The following is an 18,006-nucleotide window of genomic DNA, read 5'->3' as shown; positions in this document are numbered from 1 at the left end:
AGGGGATACCAGTTGTCTCCAGCCCTCCAACTTTCACGTCCAAGGCAAAAGGACTCCTGGCAAACCCTGCGCTCAAAACAATCTTTGCACCATGCATCCATCACTTAGGATTCAAGTGTTTCTAATCACTCCTTTCGTGATAGAGACCAATACTGATCATTTGCACTGCACAAATTCTCTGTCACGGTTTTGCAAACACGATAGATAGCAAGCCTGAACGCACTCGGTATCTTCCTGAAAAGAAAGAGCAAACAAAGCAGGAAAAGTTTGCTGAAAGTAACCAAATAAAATAGTCTGAATGAGCTCAAAATAAGACGCAAGTTGTAGTTAACTCGATGCTCCTTCTCTAAATGCTCGAGTGTCACATCTGAGACAGCCAAAAAGAAACCCCCGTCATTTCAATCACATGGTTTACGGGGCTGGGGCTCCAAGAACATCATGACATTCGTAACGAGGACTCAGCAAGGCTCGCCCGTGTCTCGCCGGAGCCAACGAGCACCTCGCTGTCACGTCCCTGCTCCCACACTGCAGCCAGAGCACAACGCCTGCAACTTCTGCCGCCGTCCTGAACTCCGGCAGCCGCTGCCTCCATCTCTCCGGAGAACAGCTCCCGAGCGGCCGCGCCTCCCGCATGTCCCGGCCGGGCACCGCCTGCCAGGCAGCGGCTCGCAGGTGCGAGGAGCGCCGGGCACGGCGCTGCCCGCGGGGGGACGGCGCTGCCCGGGGCTCCGCGCTCGGCCCCGCCGCAGCCCGCAGCGCCCCGGGGAGCGCAGGGCCCCGCGGGGCCCGGCCGCGAGGGAGGGCCGGGGGAGGCGGCGGGCGGGCGGCCGGGGGAGGAGTGAGGCGGAGGGCAGGGCCGGGAGGCGCCGCAGCGCCGGGGACGCGCCGTCGCTGCCCCGACTCGGCCGGAGCGGAGGGTCCCGGTGCTTTCGCCGCCGCCATGGCCGGGCGCCCCCCGCCCGCCGCCCCCAGGTAGGGCCCGCGCCCCTCCCCGCGCGCCGCCGCCTGCGCGCTCCGCGCCGCGCCGCTCGGGGCCGCGCCGCCGCCGGTGCCGCCGGGTGAGTATCGGCGCTGGGCGCCCGCGGGGCCCCGCACGGAGCCGAGCGCCCCGCCGGGAGCTCCGCGGCGCGGGCAGGGGTCCCCGGCCTGAGAACGGCGGCGGAGGAGCCGCGCGTGGGGCGTGCGGTGGCCGCGCGGAGCGGAGCGGAGCCGCTGCCGGGCGCGGAGCGGTCCGGGAATCGCGTGCGGCCGCGGAAGGGCGGGCGGCGCGCCGCACCTGCCGGGAGGTGGTCGGTCACCCGCGCCCCTCTGCCCCTACGCCTAGAGCGGCAGTTAGAGGGCTTTTCTTACGATAGAAAGGAAAAATAGACATTGTCATCTAAATTTGCTCTGACAGCTGGTTTTCATGCCGTAGCATCTCCAGAGAGTCGGTAAGTTAATTAGTGCTTAATGATACCTTTAGGATGTTGTGCTTGAATCGCTTCGACGCGTGTCCGCTACCTAGTAAATCAGATTGTTTCACGATGAAAGGAAAACCTAAAAATCTGTGTAGTTGTGTTATCCTGGCTCCACCAAACGTGCATTTATAGCGGTCATGAAGAACCGATTAGCGCAAAACTTCCTGCAAGACGGAAATGGATGCACGGGTAGCAGGAGCCTACCGGAGATACAAGATATGGTTAGGCATAATTTTCAACAATCACAAGTAAATTGCATTTTGATAGTCGCAGGCAGACAGAAGTATTGTAGAAATTGTACCATTTACGGCTATCATAGATAAAAACCATATGTTGTCAATTATTACAATTTGTTTTGATTTAGTTGCTCCCAGTGCAGTGTCTAAATGAGTCGCAAAAAACCGATAGAAATAAAGTTCGGAGAACGCACAGCCTTAAAAGAACAACGGTGAAACGATGTATAACTACCTAAACACACAAGAGGAACTACTTGGGGGAGGGAGAGAATGACACCTGAGTGGGTGATAATTACTTTGAGAAGAAATTGCTTTTATTTACTAGAAGGAAACAAAAAGCTTTAAAGCAATCCCTTAGAGAGATTGAATTGAATAGTGTTTCATATCAAGAAATATTTACTGACCAAAGCTGAATAATGCTTTTGCACTTTGATCTGAATTGCCTGATCTAGAAATAGTCCTTCCCAGTTTTTCCCTTAGCATTTCAGAGTGAAATGAAAAGGATTTAGCTTTGCATGTTTTGTTATTAATCATGGCAAGTAATTTTTAAATGCAGTTTTTACACTATGAATAACAAAGATTATAATAAATTTAATATTTTATGGCAAGTCACCATCTGAAAGAGAGAGGGATGCAGACTTCAAGGCAAGAGAGACTTTTAGGTTATCTGATACAACATCTTGTATTTCACACTCTACAAAAATTGGGTAGAATGCAATCTTAACCCCAAGATAAACAGACATTCCAACAAGATACTCTTAAAGGTATCAAGAATTGGACAGGCTGGTGCTTTCCTTGCCTATAGTCTTGTTCTCATTGTTACAAATTTACCTCCTCGTAACCCTACAGCCATCTTCCAACTCCACGATGATTGCTAAGCTTTTTGTCACTGTGTTTAGGAACTGAGGAAACCAGTCCTACTCCATTCCAGAGCTCTGCCATCTGGTCATCTGCTCACCTCTGCTGTAGGCCTATTAACCCAGATAGAATTGCCTATTTCTGTTTCAAGGCCAAGGCTAATCTTATTCATGTGAGCAAGGTACCTCTTTCATCTTCCTGAAGAGCGATTCTTTTCCCAGAGTTTAAGCAGGTCAGACTTTTCTATACCAAGAACTACCCTTCTCTCATCTTTTATCTCCTGAGGCTCACTGCTGACAGTTATTTGCTTGTTACTTGTTAATCAAAGTAACCCTTTCTTTGCTGAAGCTTTAATTGTAAGCTTTCTCCCTGTGAGTGAGGATCACAGGACTCCAGGAAGGGTGACCAGAACAGCAAGTAGTTTATTCAGTCATTCCTGTCTTCACCAGGAAGCCTTGTGGGGGGAAAAAAAAAGCACATCTGGGAAGCGTTGGAACAAATAATTTATCATCATACACCTTCAGCTCATTATGCCCACTATACAATTTAGGCAACTTTTAATTGAGATGTCATTAGAGCAGCTGTTGAGAAATACGAACTTTGAATGTTAGCATTTAGGAGTTAGCTTTACTGACCTCACCAAAGAAAGTTTTCACTGTCAAACTCTTACAAATCATAGGTATTTTTCATTTTCCTTGCACAATAACTTCAAGCATTAACCTGTTTCTGTGGCTGTTTATGCCTTATCTTAGTCACTTACACAGGTCTTCCTAAATCAAGGCCACAGCTCTGCCCACTTGCTGACTATCACACATCACCATCACTCCCAGAGTTCAACAAAAACTCACAGTGCCATCAATTCCTGCTCAGTACCTTCCCTTCCTTTGGCTTCCATAGCTGAAGGCAGAGCCATAATCCCTGGGCTGGGATGCCAGCAGTCTCTGCAGGGCAGAGCAGGCAAGTGGCCTTCAGGCTTCCACTGATAATTCAGCATTTCCAGCAGCAGCTTCTTGCACTGAACACTTAGCCTGGGGGTCAGAGGAGCAGCTGCAGAGAACTGCACAGAACTGGTAGCTGCCACTTTTCCTTAAAGCAGCTAAAGACACTTTGGATACATGTTACAGCTGGGGAGCTGGAAATGTATAAGGATTTGTTGTTTGGGATGCTGCTGCACAGCTGCTTAAGGACATATAACCACCCCTTCCAGTAAAACTGCAGTCTCTCTGCTCAAGCTTATGAAACCAAACCTATGAATGTATGCAGTTATCTGAAAGAAATATTGGCTGCCAAATAAAAGTCTTCCAACATTTTTTTTTGGAGTGGCACCTGCTTTCAGCACACCTTTTGTGTAAATGCTAGAAGGAAATGGAAAAACTGAAAGTGCTCTTCAATTCAGAATTGGAAACAGCAGTGGAGCTCAGAAGGAACATTAGACTGAATAGTAATTTGGGTAAATCAAAGTGCCTGTACACTCAACAGAGATGAGAAGTAGCAGGTTTTACATTTTAAAAAGTGAAAAGACAAGCCCAAAGGAGGTCTGGCTATTTCTGAGAACTTGCTCTGTGTGTAATGAAAAAAGTGGCGTATCACCAACACAAAATGATCTTTGATTCATCTCAGAAATGTGGTGTGGCACACAGTGCACAAAGGATGGCTAGGAAAAGCCTTTCTGGTTTTATGGGATCCTGATGGGAAACCAAGCACTGTTTGCACTTGCTGAACATGCTAGGGCTGGCCACAGATGTAAGGAGGCAAGTTAAGATGTTTAAAGCTGAGAAGAGATCCAAAAGCTGTGGCTGTATCAGAGCTTCCTTAGAAGCAGCAGGCATGTGGCACACACTCAGTGCCACTGGAACGTACACAGGGACACTGTCACAGACAGAGCTGACAGCTGCTCTTGTGCTCCAGCAAAGCAGCCTGGATCTTGTATAACAGACAAAACAGATTTGGTGGCTTTGAACTAAGATGCTTTTAGGAATGAGTGAAATAAAACTTTGATCCTTTAAGGAGACGAGATTGCAGGCAAAGTCTTCACAACAGCCATCTGACTAAGCTACAGATAACAAATAATTTAAATAAATTGTTAAAGACAAGAGAACGCCAACAAAAATAAACAGAAAAGCAAAACAAATACAAGAAATTGATTCTGAAAAATTACTAATGAGTGAAATTGTATAAGTGAAGAGGAGCAATGGGTCATGTTTGGTGGGACTGACCACACACACCACATCTTGGAGGTCTGTTCTCCATATTTTTTCACCTCTGTGAGTAAAGGAAAACCAAATGTATTACAAATCTTATTTAAATGAAAGAGAGCAAATAAATCCCCTGAACAAGTGAGTAATGTCAGAACTCCCATTATCTGGAAACTACATGCATTAGAGCAGCAGCTGGCATCACATATGAGGATGAAATTTATTTTTCTGCAGTCATGCAGAACTAATACTGCAGCCCAACCAGAGGAATCAGTTCAGGGTATACTTTTTATTTGCAAATTAGCAGACGAATGTACCAGATATTATTAGTGAAACAGCCAGAAAAATTATCTGATAAGTTTCAATATTCACTAAATTCTTCCAGTATTAGTTTAAGTCTCAGTGGTTGGAATTCCTGTCATGCTGTGCCCTGTTTTCATGGGCAATTACTTTAAGCAGTTCACTAACCTGGCTAACCTGTGTTGTTAAACATACACAAAATTCTCAGAGATGCTTCCTTCAATGAGGTCAGGGGGAGGAAAAAAAAAATCAGCTAAAACCATAAGGAACCTGAATTCTCAAAGGAGATAAGTCCGTGCATGAAGAATCTGATCCCTTGAGGAATAGAACTGTGGGTGAAGGGAGGAGGGAAACTTGTGAAAGTAGTAAAGAATTTAACTCTAGAATTTCCATGCTTTGTTTCACTAACCCACTTGCACACTACAGTGACCAAACCACACTGCTTATGCCCAGGCTTGGCATCTCCACTTCTTCCTTATTTAACCAATTCCATCTGTTTTGAATTCTTTAATCCTGCCTACCCTGGCCTCCTACACAACTTTCTCACTGTTTTCCTGAAAATATCCATTAATCTCCTCTTTCAGCTCTGGCTCTAATCCTGTGCATCCCTTCTCCCCTTTGTGACTGCAGTAGCTGCAGTCGTGTCAGTCACTCTGTTCACAGTCTGCCTATGCACACCAACCCTTCTCCTCCTTCATTCAGTCGTCTCCTTCTCCAGACAGACTTGAGAAATACTAACAACTATCAGTGATAATTTGGAACATCCATATTCTGTAGCTATGCTGCTCATTTTATATATGATTTAGATTATGACCTCCTCCCAGTAATCATTGTAGGCACACTCACTAATTCGTCAGGGTTTGGTCATCATCTTCCTCAGCCCTACATTAATCACTTTACTCTTTCTTGCTACTAGTTGAGAAGGTGAGGGGGAGGAAGGCATAGACTCAGGGAGCCTTTATCTGCACTGTGGATAATGAACCCTGGTCACTCCTCGTGCAGCTCTGCTTCCCTAAACTGGAGTGCAAGAACACCCTCTAAAGAGCAGTATTTTAAGCCATGATTGGCACCTGAACAGCCAGAAGTCACATATGGAGACAGCAGTGAGATGTGCCAGAGGTGCTGATGAGCAGGAGCAGGCTGAGAGGGCTCCCTCCTCTGAGGATACCAGCCTGGGATGGCAGGATCCAGCAGCGTTCCCTCCAGGCTCACTGCTCTGCATTACACTCACTGCAGCTGCTTTCAGACACAGTATTGACTTATTTCAGTGGAGAAGCAGCTTCAACATGAAGGACCAGGAATGCAAGCACTAATAACCATGTAATTTTGAGCATTTACTCAGAAGTCCAGCAGGCAGCTTCAGTTTTTTCTCAGAAGAAGGAAAATTAATTAAACTTCTACATCAAAACAATAGCTTTAATTGCCAACTCACTGGATGAATGCAGCAGCAGCTCCTCTTCTGGTGTGGTACACAGGCTTTTGGCTGTGCTCTCTGGGGAGAAGCAGGGAGGGGAAGCCTGCCTGGCACTCACAGGGATGAGGCACTTTGAAAAACTTCACATCTCTCAGGATCTCCGTGCCAGAAATTTGTGGGGCTTGCTTCCCAATTTTTTAGCAACTTCTTTGCTTGTGAGTGGATTTGATAGTGCTTCAGACTGAATGTACAGTACAGCTTCCCTGAAACAGAGAGAAAAATCATACAGTGTATTTCTTGTTTTCTTTTAACCAGAACTACAAAGTTAGCATGTGCAGATTAACACTACAATATCTGGGATTTATTTGCTGCCAAGAATGAAATTCAGAACTTGATTTTTCAAAAATGATTGTTGTCATTAATCTCTTTAGTTTCCCTCAATGATTTTCTTCACTTCAATACATGACTGGTTATTATGAAGTATCTGGCTACTACAAGTGCCTACAGCACACAATAGGTGGGCAGTTTTCTGTGGCAATTATGTTGAGATAGACACAACTGGCACCATCACCAGTATTTTATTATAGACTTTGTATGCCTTCTCTCAGTGTACTTTCAGGCAACTCTGACTCCTTTTCTCACAGGCAGCTCCACACAGCACTGACTCCTTCTCTCCTCTCTGCAAGTTCCCTTCTTCCTTTTGCACAACTGGCTAACCCAGCCTGTCCCTTACCTGGCCAGCTAACCCTGTCTGCCCCTCACACAGCATCTCCTTACCTTATCTGTCCCTCACATGACCGCATGTCCCTTACTCCTCACAGCACAGCCAGCAGACTCCATCCCAAACTGCAGCAGTTCTGGGTCTCAAACTCCCACCTGTAACTTGTGGGCAGCTGACCCACTCTTTTATAACACCCAAACTCATTGGGCAGGCAAAGCTCTTTCTACTCCTTGGGAATCAGTACAGCTGTAATTCATTAAGGAAAATTGCCTCCTGCACTATCCTTGCAAACTATTCTCCTACACTTACAAGCAGATCTACAGTGTTTATCAAAGTTGTGTTTCCTCCTGGTTATGTGGTCCTCATGTAGTCCCCTTGAGATTGCACAGTTATCAGAATTTCATATGCAGGCATTCTGTCAGCGGTGGAGCTGTTCATTACATGCAGTGGCTCTTCAGAATATTAGTAACAGTGTCTCCTAGTTTTCAGAACTGTGTTTAAATTAAGTCTCAAACCGTTTCCCCTAAGATGCATTTATAACCATCTGTGCTATTTCAATTTGAAAAGGGAAGAGATCGAATCAGCAGGGTAATGTTTCAACAACATACTTATAGATTGTTCCTCTTCTATGTTGTCAGGGCAATGTCCTCCTTCTTAGTGAAAAATGTGTGTTACCACTGTAGACATCTAATAAAAATGAACAGGCCATTTATTTTTAAAAGGAAAAGATTTGCGTGCTGTGGTATTGAAATGAAAACCTGTTATCCTCACATAAACTCTGCAATAAGGCCCTCCCCTCAACTGGAAAAAAATTGCTTCTTGAATGTTTAAAAATACAGACGTAATAGCACAGCTCTTAGGGTGCTTAGTTTTATGATCACATTGTATCTGCCAAGACCTTCAATCCTAAACATAATATATGCCATAAATTCAATGAAATCCAGTGGGTCACATTCTCAAAGGTGTCCTGTATGATCTGTATCAGGGTTTGCATGATATAATTTAAACGTTAGTATGGCTATAAAACAGAGATTTGGTACTTTTACAAATATAGCCATACTTCTCAGATTTTGGAAATCTGTGCATTATGGAACAGTGCAGTGCATATGACTGTAAGAGAGGTGTCTTCTGGTACTAGCAACAGTAGCAGATTTTTATTTCATGCAAGAAAATTAATTCATATGTAAGTACGTATTTGTTGAGTGCAGCAGGTGATTTTCTGATTCAGAAGGCAAGGCTTTTAAGGCATCATGTATAAGAAAAATAATTAACTACTGAAAAAAATAGTGACGGACCGTAAACAATAGTATAAACACAAATGCTAGTCCAATTCCAATAATGAAACAAGCAAAGAGGCTGTAGGGCTGGGTTTACTTTGCAGGGATTGCTTTTGCATACACAGAACCAGACCTCTGTGTTACCTGTGTCCTTCTGTAGCTGCAATTGTTACAGTGATCCCCACTAACCAAACAGTAGAAATTTGGCAAAACCTGGATGTCAGAGAATATTTCTGGTTTTGGTCCTCTGAATTGAAGAGCTTAGTGTTGATCAGAGTAAAATTTAAACACAGCCAAAGGCAGGAAGCAAGTGGCAACCTCTACTCTTAATGAAGTTAATAGGACAAGCTGGTTTGTATTTTTTTTCATTAGGTGTAAGTGTAAGAATGCTCATTTGGCAAGTACTCACAGAATCGTGCTGCAGGCAGTGATAAAGTTGTCTGAGAGCTTAACCTGAGTTCAGTCCGTGGTGCAGATGGTCCTGCTGGACCTTGTGCATCCCAGTGGGAACAGGTTAACTGTGTCAAGCCCAGGTATCACAACAGTTTCATAATTCATCTGAAGTTCATTGCAAAGCAGTGGCAGTTTGTCTGTCATGCCACCAGGGAATTAATTAAATTAATAACACATTGACCTGATTCACTGTTGGACTCCCAGAGATCATGTTCATTATATAAAGTATGAAAGACTATGTATTTTAGAAGGCAGAAAGAAGTATTCATCTTGCCAAAAAAGCCCAATCATAGCTTCTTGGGCTGAAATCTCATTCTTTTTTTGAGCTAGTATAAGTGGGGAAAAAGTTGTGAATGTTGCCTTCACCTACTGCTCAATTCCCTTAATCACATTACAGTCCATGGGGAAAAAAAGTTTCACAAATTACAGCAAGTTAACCAAATACAATGTTCTCAGCATCTTGACAGAATGGCACAAAAGAATGTTCTATCATATCAAATTGATTATAGGCAGCTTAATTTTGTTCACATCTCTGACAGCGTTATCATGCTTTTTTTAAAAAAACCACTTTTTAGCAAATGAGTTTTGAGTTTTTTTCTGTCTAATCACAGATTGTACTCATTGACATATTCACACAGCATCAAAATTGAAAAGTTTTGTCTTTCTTTGGGATACTAGTAGCAAATCAGAATTGTTCAAGAATATTTCAAGTATGCAAAATATGTTAAAATAAGATTTGTTGTGAATAAGCAAAGGCAAAATGTATTCTTTGGCATTAAAATAAGCAGAATGTACCCTGACATTTTAACTAGATAAGTTTATGAATATAACTGCAGGTGGTCATAGAAACAATAATGGATTAAAGAGAATAGGAAATTTCTGTGAATATTTCTGATGAAAACACTTATTTTTAGACTATTGTTTTACTTTTTTAGTATCATTAGTCAAGGTAAAAACATATTGCTTTCTGAACTCTATTATAATCCAGTATCAGTAGTGCATTTTCACTACCAGTTTTGCCCTTTATGTTTATGAAAGTAGCTGAAATTGATACTGCAACAGTGGGATATTCCCAAGCTCCTATCTTAAATAACTGTATTTAGATACAGACAGGACCCCTTTCTTAATCTTAAAATTCCAAAGTCAAATTTATTATTTCTGTGGAGAGGTGGTACAAAGAATTTCAGAAAGTCTGCTGAATATTAGGAAAATGCCACTCAAAAGATGCAAGTGATGTTCACCTTCTGATCATGCACATAATCCTGACTACCTACATTTCAATTATGCTTGTACAGTCTATTTGATTTGTAATCAATCTGAAAAGGAAAACACGAACAGCTAGCAAGTTGTGATTAGCTACATGCATTTTCTATTCAAATAAAATCATGACATATGCATTTACTTCTAAGTTATAAAAGTCTTTGTCACATTACTCTTCCCTTCAGAAATATTCAATATCTGTCTTGAATATAATCACTGAAAAGCTTTTATAAATCAAATTTTATCTCTTTAGAGGATGGCCTTTAAAAAAAGTTGTCAGATAGTGAAATACTTGTTTGCATGTGCTGTGCTTTGAGGCTTGTTTTGTCGGTATTTTACTGTTGTTGCTCTGATGCTCCAAATGAGAATCACATTTGTTGATGACAAAATCTGGTTGAGAAGCTTGACTGTGATGTTTGGCTATATAATATAAATAGGATACCAAAAATACTTTATGAATGAGTTAAGGCAAGATTTGCATCCTCCACATAAAAACAGTTGTGTCTTCCTGTGTCGTGTTGCACTGGTTGTCCTGAAATGCCCAGCTGACAGTTTGTGCTCAGCAAAAGGATGAGAGGAGCAGGCAGTGAACACAAGTTGTCAGATACAAGAAACATGTAAAACTGGCTGTGAAAAATTACCCAGTGGTTTATGGCATGAAAGCCTGATTTTTAATGTCTTTGATTTCATCCTGAAAAGTGCTGAGAATTTCTATTTCTAGTTGAAATCTGTGGGAGATGCTTGCACATTTGTTATGTATTTAAATTGGACCAAATTTCACCAGTTTCCAGCTGTGTCACAATGTTTTTTCTGTTCTTTTTAAAGGAGGATCAGATAACATCATACATATGGACTATTACACTGTGCTGCACTGAAAACATATCCTATATTAAGAATAGGCATTGCCATCAAAAATGGAGAAATAATATAAATTTCTTAATAAACACACAGTCATTAATATTTTTGCTAAAATGGAAAAACAATTATTTCCTCTTTTGTTATCCTTTCCACAAGGACCAGTAATATTGTACAGTGCACCTATATATGCTAAGTGAATAAGGTGTTTTTTGTGGGACATCTTTTTAAGAATATTTCAGATTTTATATTGGTTTTTGCTGACTTAAGCTTAAATAGTAGCAATTCTATTGCTTTGCTGTAGAAGAAATAAACTACCTTATTCTGATGTTTCTGTGGTACCTGTGCCTGTATCTCTCTAAAATCATCTTCCTAATCAGCACTACTCACTTAAGTTTTGTGTATACAGACTAATTGCTCAAAGAATCCTTCCTTTAACAAGATTTCTTATCTTTCCTGCAGTCAAACTCTCAGCAGAGCCTTAGTTTCCCACTGGCTGGCACTACAGACCTGAGTTCAGACTCCTTGCTTTTGGGGCAGAACAGCAGTCTGATTTGTCTTTCAGTCCATCTCCGTAAGGTAAAGTCCTTTAGCCTTCCCTGCATTTAAGGGTCTGTTCCTTCATCTTTTCCAAGACAGTCATTCTTCTTCATCAGACCTTGCTGGTCCCTAGCTGTTGATCCAGGTCATCTTTTTGTACCTTCTAGAACACCCTCCACCTCAGGAACTCAGCAGAAGTTCCTGTGAATTGTTGTGGGCATTTCCCACCAGAAGAGAACTCACAGTTCCTCCTGTTCTTTCCTGTAGTTTCCTCTGACTGAGGTCCAAGCCTCTTCTTTCTGGAAGGTTTCCTTAGTAGGTAGCCATTCTGCCAGCATAACAAAGGTACATCTAGAATTGTCTTAAGGCCATGTCAAATCCAGGGATAGTTGGGGACAAAAAAAGGCCGGATGCCTGTCAGCTGTGTGCAAAAGCCAGTTTTATATGGGGTTGACAGTCAGTAAATTACTGAAATGCAGTTAACCATCAAAACCCACCAGCCCAATCATCTGTCGTTCAACTCCTGAGTGCCAACTCTTTGATTTGATTGTCAGCTCTCTGAGCTGAATATATCCTGCCATAGCTATTGAATGTGGAGGAGTTTGTCAGACTTGTACATAAAGCCTTGTTGTTCTATCCTCAGTAATTCAATCAGTAAACTCAGAAAGGAAGGAAGGAATATTTGTAAGTAGATCATAAAAAATGTAGTTAGTTTTGGTTACATTTACTCTTCGATAAAATTTGTCTGTTCTTTTATAATATTTTAAAAACATTATTTGAAAGAAGGCTGATGATTGCTACTGCTTACAGAGACTTAGAGATTTCTTTGCTGGTTTAATTTGGAGCAGAATAAAGGTCATTCAGGGTTCTTTGGGCATTGTGAAGTGTACCCCAGCACGGGTTGTCTTTTCTCTGCATCTGTTTTTCATCAGCATGTAGCTAAAGACCTGGTCTTTTGGCAGTTGTATAACTGATAAAAATGAAATGTAAATCAAGAGGACCCAAACACTAGGAAATGAGCAATCTGAATACAAAACATTTAAACTTCTAGTCTTTTTAGTGTGCTGACCTGTAAAACCCAGTCCTGTTCCTGTTAGATTGCACACTCAATGAAGGGAAGTGTTCAGTATTTTTGTTTCCAGAGAAGCCAATAGCAGCAGTGGGAGACTGAAGTCTGCGCATACCTTAGAAGATGCAATTCTGATATTGCCAGTGATTATATTCTGTACTTGAGTTCCAAATCCATAATAAAATCAGAAAGACATTTGTTTGAGGTATTTATAGAGTGTCTGTTTGACTAACCATCTGTGATATGATTGAAGTATACACATTGTCCGGACTGAGAAAAACCATTTTTATGGATTAGAATAGTAACTTTGACACTGTTACATCTGAGGACTTTGCTTCTAGTGACCTTACTGACCTGTTCACTTGCAAAGGTAAATTTTAAAACTGTAAAATTTGAAAGCATGAGGAGAGAGTATGACTAGTCTGTCCACTTCAAAATGACTTTGAAGTTAAGAGATGCTGTTTGAACACTGCATGCCTTTCAAAACTGCTTCTTGCTTAGGGTCTGGATTAAGCTGGCTGCATTCCTCAGTTGCTTAGTAGCTTTTGGGTTTATTTGGGAAAGTAGAAGTAAGAAGATGCGAAGATGCTTTCACTTCTGTCATATTTCTATTTCAAAATGAGATTCATCCCTTTTTTGTTGTTCATTATGTTCACTGTAAATATTAGCAGAACACCAAAAATGTAGCTCACTATAACTTGGCATTAATTACACTGAGATACCTTGCTGTGTTCATTCATTTACCTCCTTCAAGAGTAATTTTTTTCATGTATCAGTACATTTTCTGTGTTCAAAATGCCAAGAATTGGAGTCATAATGAAAAGACGAAAAGTAGCAGGCTTTAATATGATTGATTAATATATATATATATATGTAATGGTCACTTATTATTTATTAAGATTGCTCCTTAGGAATGATTATTGAGCAGCAAGTTTTGGAAAGCTGGCTGTGCTTGTTCAAGATGGTAGGAAATTGAAGTTTCTGATATTGTTTCACAAGATTAATTTTCTTTAGTGATAACCTAGGGAATTCTTTAAATTACCTCATCTTAGTTGATGTAGCACCATCTGCCACATCTGCAAAGGAGATAATTATTTTTAGGAGCAGTTGTGGGTTTTTTGATTAAGTCTTGAGTCATCGAGGTCGGTATTTCTGAATTATTTAACATAGGAAAGATGAAGCAATTCGTTTGCATTTTGGACAGTAATACACAATGTGTTATTATGACAGTTAGTGATATAAATCTTGTAGCTGTTTACTACAGTCCTCTAATTTCCAGGAAACTTGTTTGTATTCTTTGTGAGTGCATATAGGAGAAAGATAATCAGTTTGCAATTCATGAATCAGTAACACGGTGCCTGGTGAGGATGAGTGTGGAGACTTCTCTGTTAATGTAAATACCAAAGTGAAAATGGTGCACTTAGCACCACGTCTTAGGTCCTGGTTCCCAACTTCAATTTCAAAAGCTGAATTATAGATTAGGATCTTTCACACCAAAAGAAAACTCTCAAAATGAGCCATCTCTTAATAGAGATGCTTGCTGTGCCTATGACTTTTTGTGATACCTCCAAGTCAGATGAGCACATCTAGCATTCTCCATGACATACTAAACAAGGGAGCCAAGAAAACTTGAGAATTGAGACAGCTTTCTTTGTCTTGTAGTGAAAAGGCTGCAATCTGTCCCAGATGTCCTGAAAGTCCAGCACTTCGTGTAAGCTCTTAATGTGAAGTAAGGAGCACAGTATGTGAATGCAGAGCTATCACTTGATGATGAACTGGCTACATCTCCGCAAGAGTTTCTCTCTGCTTCCTGCTATTGGGGAACTAATGAGAGCAGCAGCTTCTCAAAGCCACAATAGTTTTTCCCTGGAGAGTTAATGAAAAGTTGGTTTGTATTACTGCCTTTGCTGCAGAGGGTAGCAGAGCTGTATGGCCTGAGGAGGGTCTCTTGAGAAAACACCTGTTGAAAATGAAAGCTTAGAAAGGTACCCATGGGAAAAAGAGAAGAGGAAACTTTGCCCTAACTGAGAGTTGAGATAATTGAAAAGGAGATGTTGAAAAGCCAGATCCGTGTTGCATGTTGGAATAAAGACCTGTGCCCATGAAGGTGTCTCTGCAGGACCTCGTGCACTGCACGTCCCTGAGTTATGGAAGACTCACATTTGTGGTGCTGAATTCCCAGCCTGCAGAAGCAGAGCTGGGTGCTCATTTCCCATCAGTTTGCATTGCAGCAAACCTCCCTTGTGTCACACCTGGGGGGGCTCATGTACCTGACTGACCAGCAAGGGTGGCCAGGGTTTCCCTGTGCTGCTTCTAGAAATTGTGCAGCCATAAACTCAATAAGGAAAAGGCTGTGGAGTCTAAAACTGAATGTCGCTCTCCTATTTTGACACTTCTTTGTTAAAATTTTTCTGCATTTCAGTGACTGAACCCTGACCCTTGAGCTGTGTGCAAGTGGTGGAGGCCCAGAGTTCCTGTCCCTGCACAATTCAGGAGCTGAACTGCAGTGCACCATGAGAATAGTTCTGCTCTGCAGTTACAGAACTGGAGATGGGAACCCAAGACAAAAAAGAAGCTCTGAAAGTGTTAGAGATACTTGTAAATTGTCCCTTGCCCTGTGAAACAGAGTTGCTGATATTTCCTGTGCTCCAAGTAATCAGCTGGATGTGAAGTACGACTCTGAGGACTGGGATAGGTGACAAGATGATTTAGGTTTACCAAATTTTGGGAACACAAAAGGCAGTTGGGTTTCCTGTCTGAACTTTAGTCTGAGTAGGAGCCTAGTCTCATTTAAAATATTTAATGGCATTTATTTCAGTTGTCATGTGCTTTTAACAAGATCTTCTATATTTACCAATGAAAAGTGGGCTTATTTTGAAAAGAACACAAATTTTAAAGGATTAAGAAGCTTTTACAGATCATTTCACTTTCCGCATGACTTGGAGGAGAGCTTTACTTCTGTATGGGACATGTCATGTGCTACCCCTGGCTGAAATATTGTCCAGAGATAGCACAGATTTATTGCTACTCCAGAATGTGACTCTTCAACTCTATGCTTTAATGTGATATTCTATTTGTACTGTTTAATTAAGTTCCAAAGAAGGCCTTCAGGTAGTTGTCAAATTGTTATCTTTGTTGCTGTTGGACCCAGCAGCACTTCACGAATTGACTGCAATTTTCTGCAGACAGTGGAACTGAGAGCAAATAGTCATTAGCAGCCCATCAGCTCCCTGTAGCAGGGCGCCTCAGTCTTCCTCTCAGAGAAGAGCAGGAGAAAACAGTACAACAGGCCTTGTACTTCAACCTGCAGGTCAGCCTTGATCTGTAATTTTCTATTCGATTGCGGAGGTGATGCATCTTATAAAAAGAGGCAGTGCACAGCTTCTGCTGGGAGTGGTTTTACCTCATCCAAAGGCTGCATCTCAATATGGACTTATCAGGGAGGATACTTAACTTATATAAGATTTCACCCTCTGAATATGAGATTCCTACTTTAAATGGAGATAGAAAGCCAGAATTTACTTCATGTGTTTAATTTCCCTCATTCTGTTACAGAACTCAGTATAAGGCTTATAAAATGCCATTTTGCCTTGTCAAATGCCAGAGAAATTACTGCCCAGAAGTATTGCTGTGTATCTATATCATCTGAGCAATGAAGCAGAGTTTTGTAAACAGGCAAAAGTCTTCTTTCTAAGTACAAATGATGCTGGTATCTTCCAGAGTATTAAGTGGTAACACACTTTCCAAGTGAAGTCAATTAACCCTCTGGTCTCTCTTTTGCATCTATACTCAGTCCTCTGTTGTGATTCATTAAACTTCCCCCCAGCTAGCAATTAACAAGTCCTAAATTATTTTTGTGTTTTTTATTCACTCTTCTAATTTCAGCACATCTAGATACTTTTAGAACTTAAAGTTCCTTACTAGTGGGAATGCATATATTCATATATTCATAGCTAGTCCTAAGCAGTATCAGGTGAAAGGTACATGCATGAATCTTTAAGGGAAAGGTAGCCTTAGTCTTGCTTGGCTCTGGATTTCAGAAAAAAGACCATACTGGTTTACACTCAGTAAAGGTGACTGAGGAAAATGCACTTTAGGTTTGGGCACAGCAGGAAGTTGCACATGGAACCAATGAGAGATCATTACTCGAGCCATGGTAACCTGGTCACTCACTATGGTCCTCACAACATGTCCACGTATTCCTATAGGTGACTTGCAATAATTAAAGGCATTCCAAAGACCCAGTCTGAGAAGCAGAACATGATCATGTAGGATACTTTTCCCCTGGTATAAATAGTCATTTAGCACACAGGGCCTTTAACTGTGAGCATGTTGTGACCAGAAGGAAAAGCTTCATTAATCTTGGACCAATGTAATTATTATGTGATGGAAGATCTTTGAAGACTAGCCTGAACTATTCCAAAAGAAAAGTATGAGGGTTGTTTCTTGCTGTGTGTGTAAATAATTTGGCTGAGGGAGCTTGTTTTTGTGGTTTTGTACTTCATATCTGCACAGTCCCAAAGTAAACATATTTGTTGTGTACCACTGAACCACAAAACAGAATATGTGCACGACTTACCTTAGCCCCAAACCTACAGTGTATTGAGCTGTTCCATCTGGATTACAGAATGCTGCCTCTCCTGTTGTGTTTTTTCACTTTGTAATCACTACCCCTTTACTTCCGTCCTGGCAGGTAAAAATGCAGCAAATATTTCCGTTGTTTACCAAGCAGAATTAATGCAGCAAATTTCATTTGCCGCTCCAAGCTGCCTGCTTATGAAAACAAACTAGTACCACTTTTTATAGGGGCATTCAAGACAGACAAGTCTGGCTGCAGGCAGACTTGCTTTATGCTTTCCTCTAGTCTTCAAAAGACATCAGTCTGCTATTTTATATCCAAAGTGTGTAGCTCAGGATAGTTTTTCAAAAAGGGAAAATTAGCAATAAATTAGTAACATCAGCTAGGGGAGTACAGATAGCATCTAGTATTCTAAGTTACATCTCTTTACTGACCTGTGTTTTGGTATTGAGTTATTTATGTAGCTGAGTCACTGGAAAGGTTTTTTGGGGGTTTGTTTCTTTTTTGTTCTTCAGCAACTTTGAATCTCCACTGATGCATGAAGTCCCAGAGCGCCAAGGCAGCAGCACAGACAGTTCTGCAAGCAGCTTGGGAAGCTCTGTCACAGCATGTAAGAAGGTAACTTTTAAGTTTATGTTATATTCAAAGTCCAGTATATATATAGCTTTGCTTTTTAGCTTTCAGCTTTAGTGAGGAATACAAAATTTAGGTGATACTTAGAAAGGGTTTGATACAGAAAAATGACTTAGTGGCACTGTTATGTTGTCTTGCAAGTTTTGTCTGCCTGGTCTG

At 41.5% G+C, this 18,006-nt stretch overlaps 1 protein-coding gene across 7 annotated transcripts in view; it reads left to right on the top strand.

Moving 5' to 3' along the window:
• Positions 1-398: 398 nt before the first annotated feature.
• Positions 399-18,006, top strand: part of LOC117000577 (SPHK1 interactor, AKAP domain containing) — a 63,452-nt gene continuing 45,844 nt past the window's right edge. For 3 of the 7 annotated variants that reach the window (XM_033068286.2, XM_033068281.2, XM_033068280.2), the window contains exons 1-2: positions 399-672; positions 17,730-17,832. In XM_033068286.2, coding sequence (XP_032924177.1) covers positions 632-672; positions 17,730-17,832 — 144 coding nt within the window. In that variant the 5' untranslated portion in view covers positions 399-631. Of the gene's footprint in view, positions 673-889; positions 973-1,026; positions 1,059-1,300; positions 1,431-11,500; positions 11,606-17,729; positions 17,833-18,006 lie in introns of those variants that run through there. The other 4 variants (XM_033068282.1, XM_033068285.1, XM_033068283.2 and 1 more) reach the window with 4 other exon arrangements.

The sequence above is a fragment of the Catharus ustulatus genome, chromosome 10 (assembly GCF_009819885.2).
Source record: "Catharus ustulatus isolate bCatUst1 chromosome 10, bCatUst1.pri.v2, whole genome shotgun sequence".
Taxonomy (NCBI): domain Eukaryota; kingdom Metazoa; phylum Chordata; class Aves; order Passeriformes; family Turdidae; genus Catharus; species Catharus ustulatus.
This window is presented reverse-complemented; position numbering and strand designations above follow the sequence as displayed.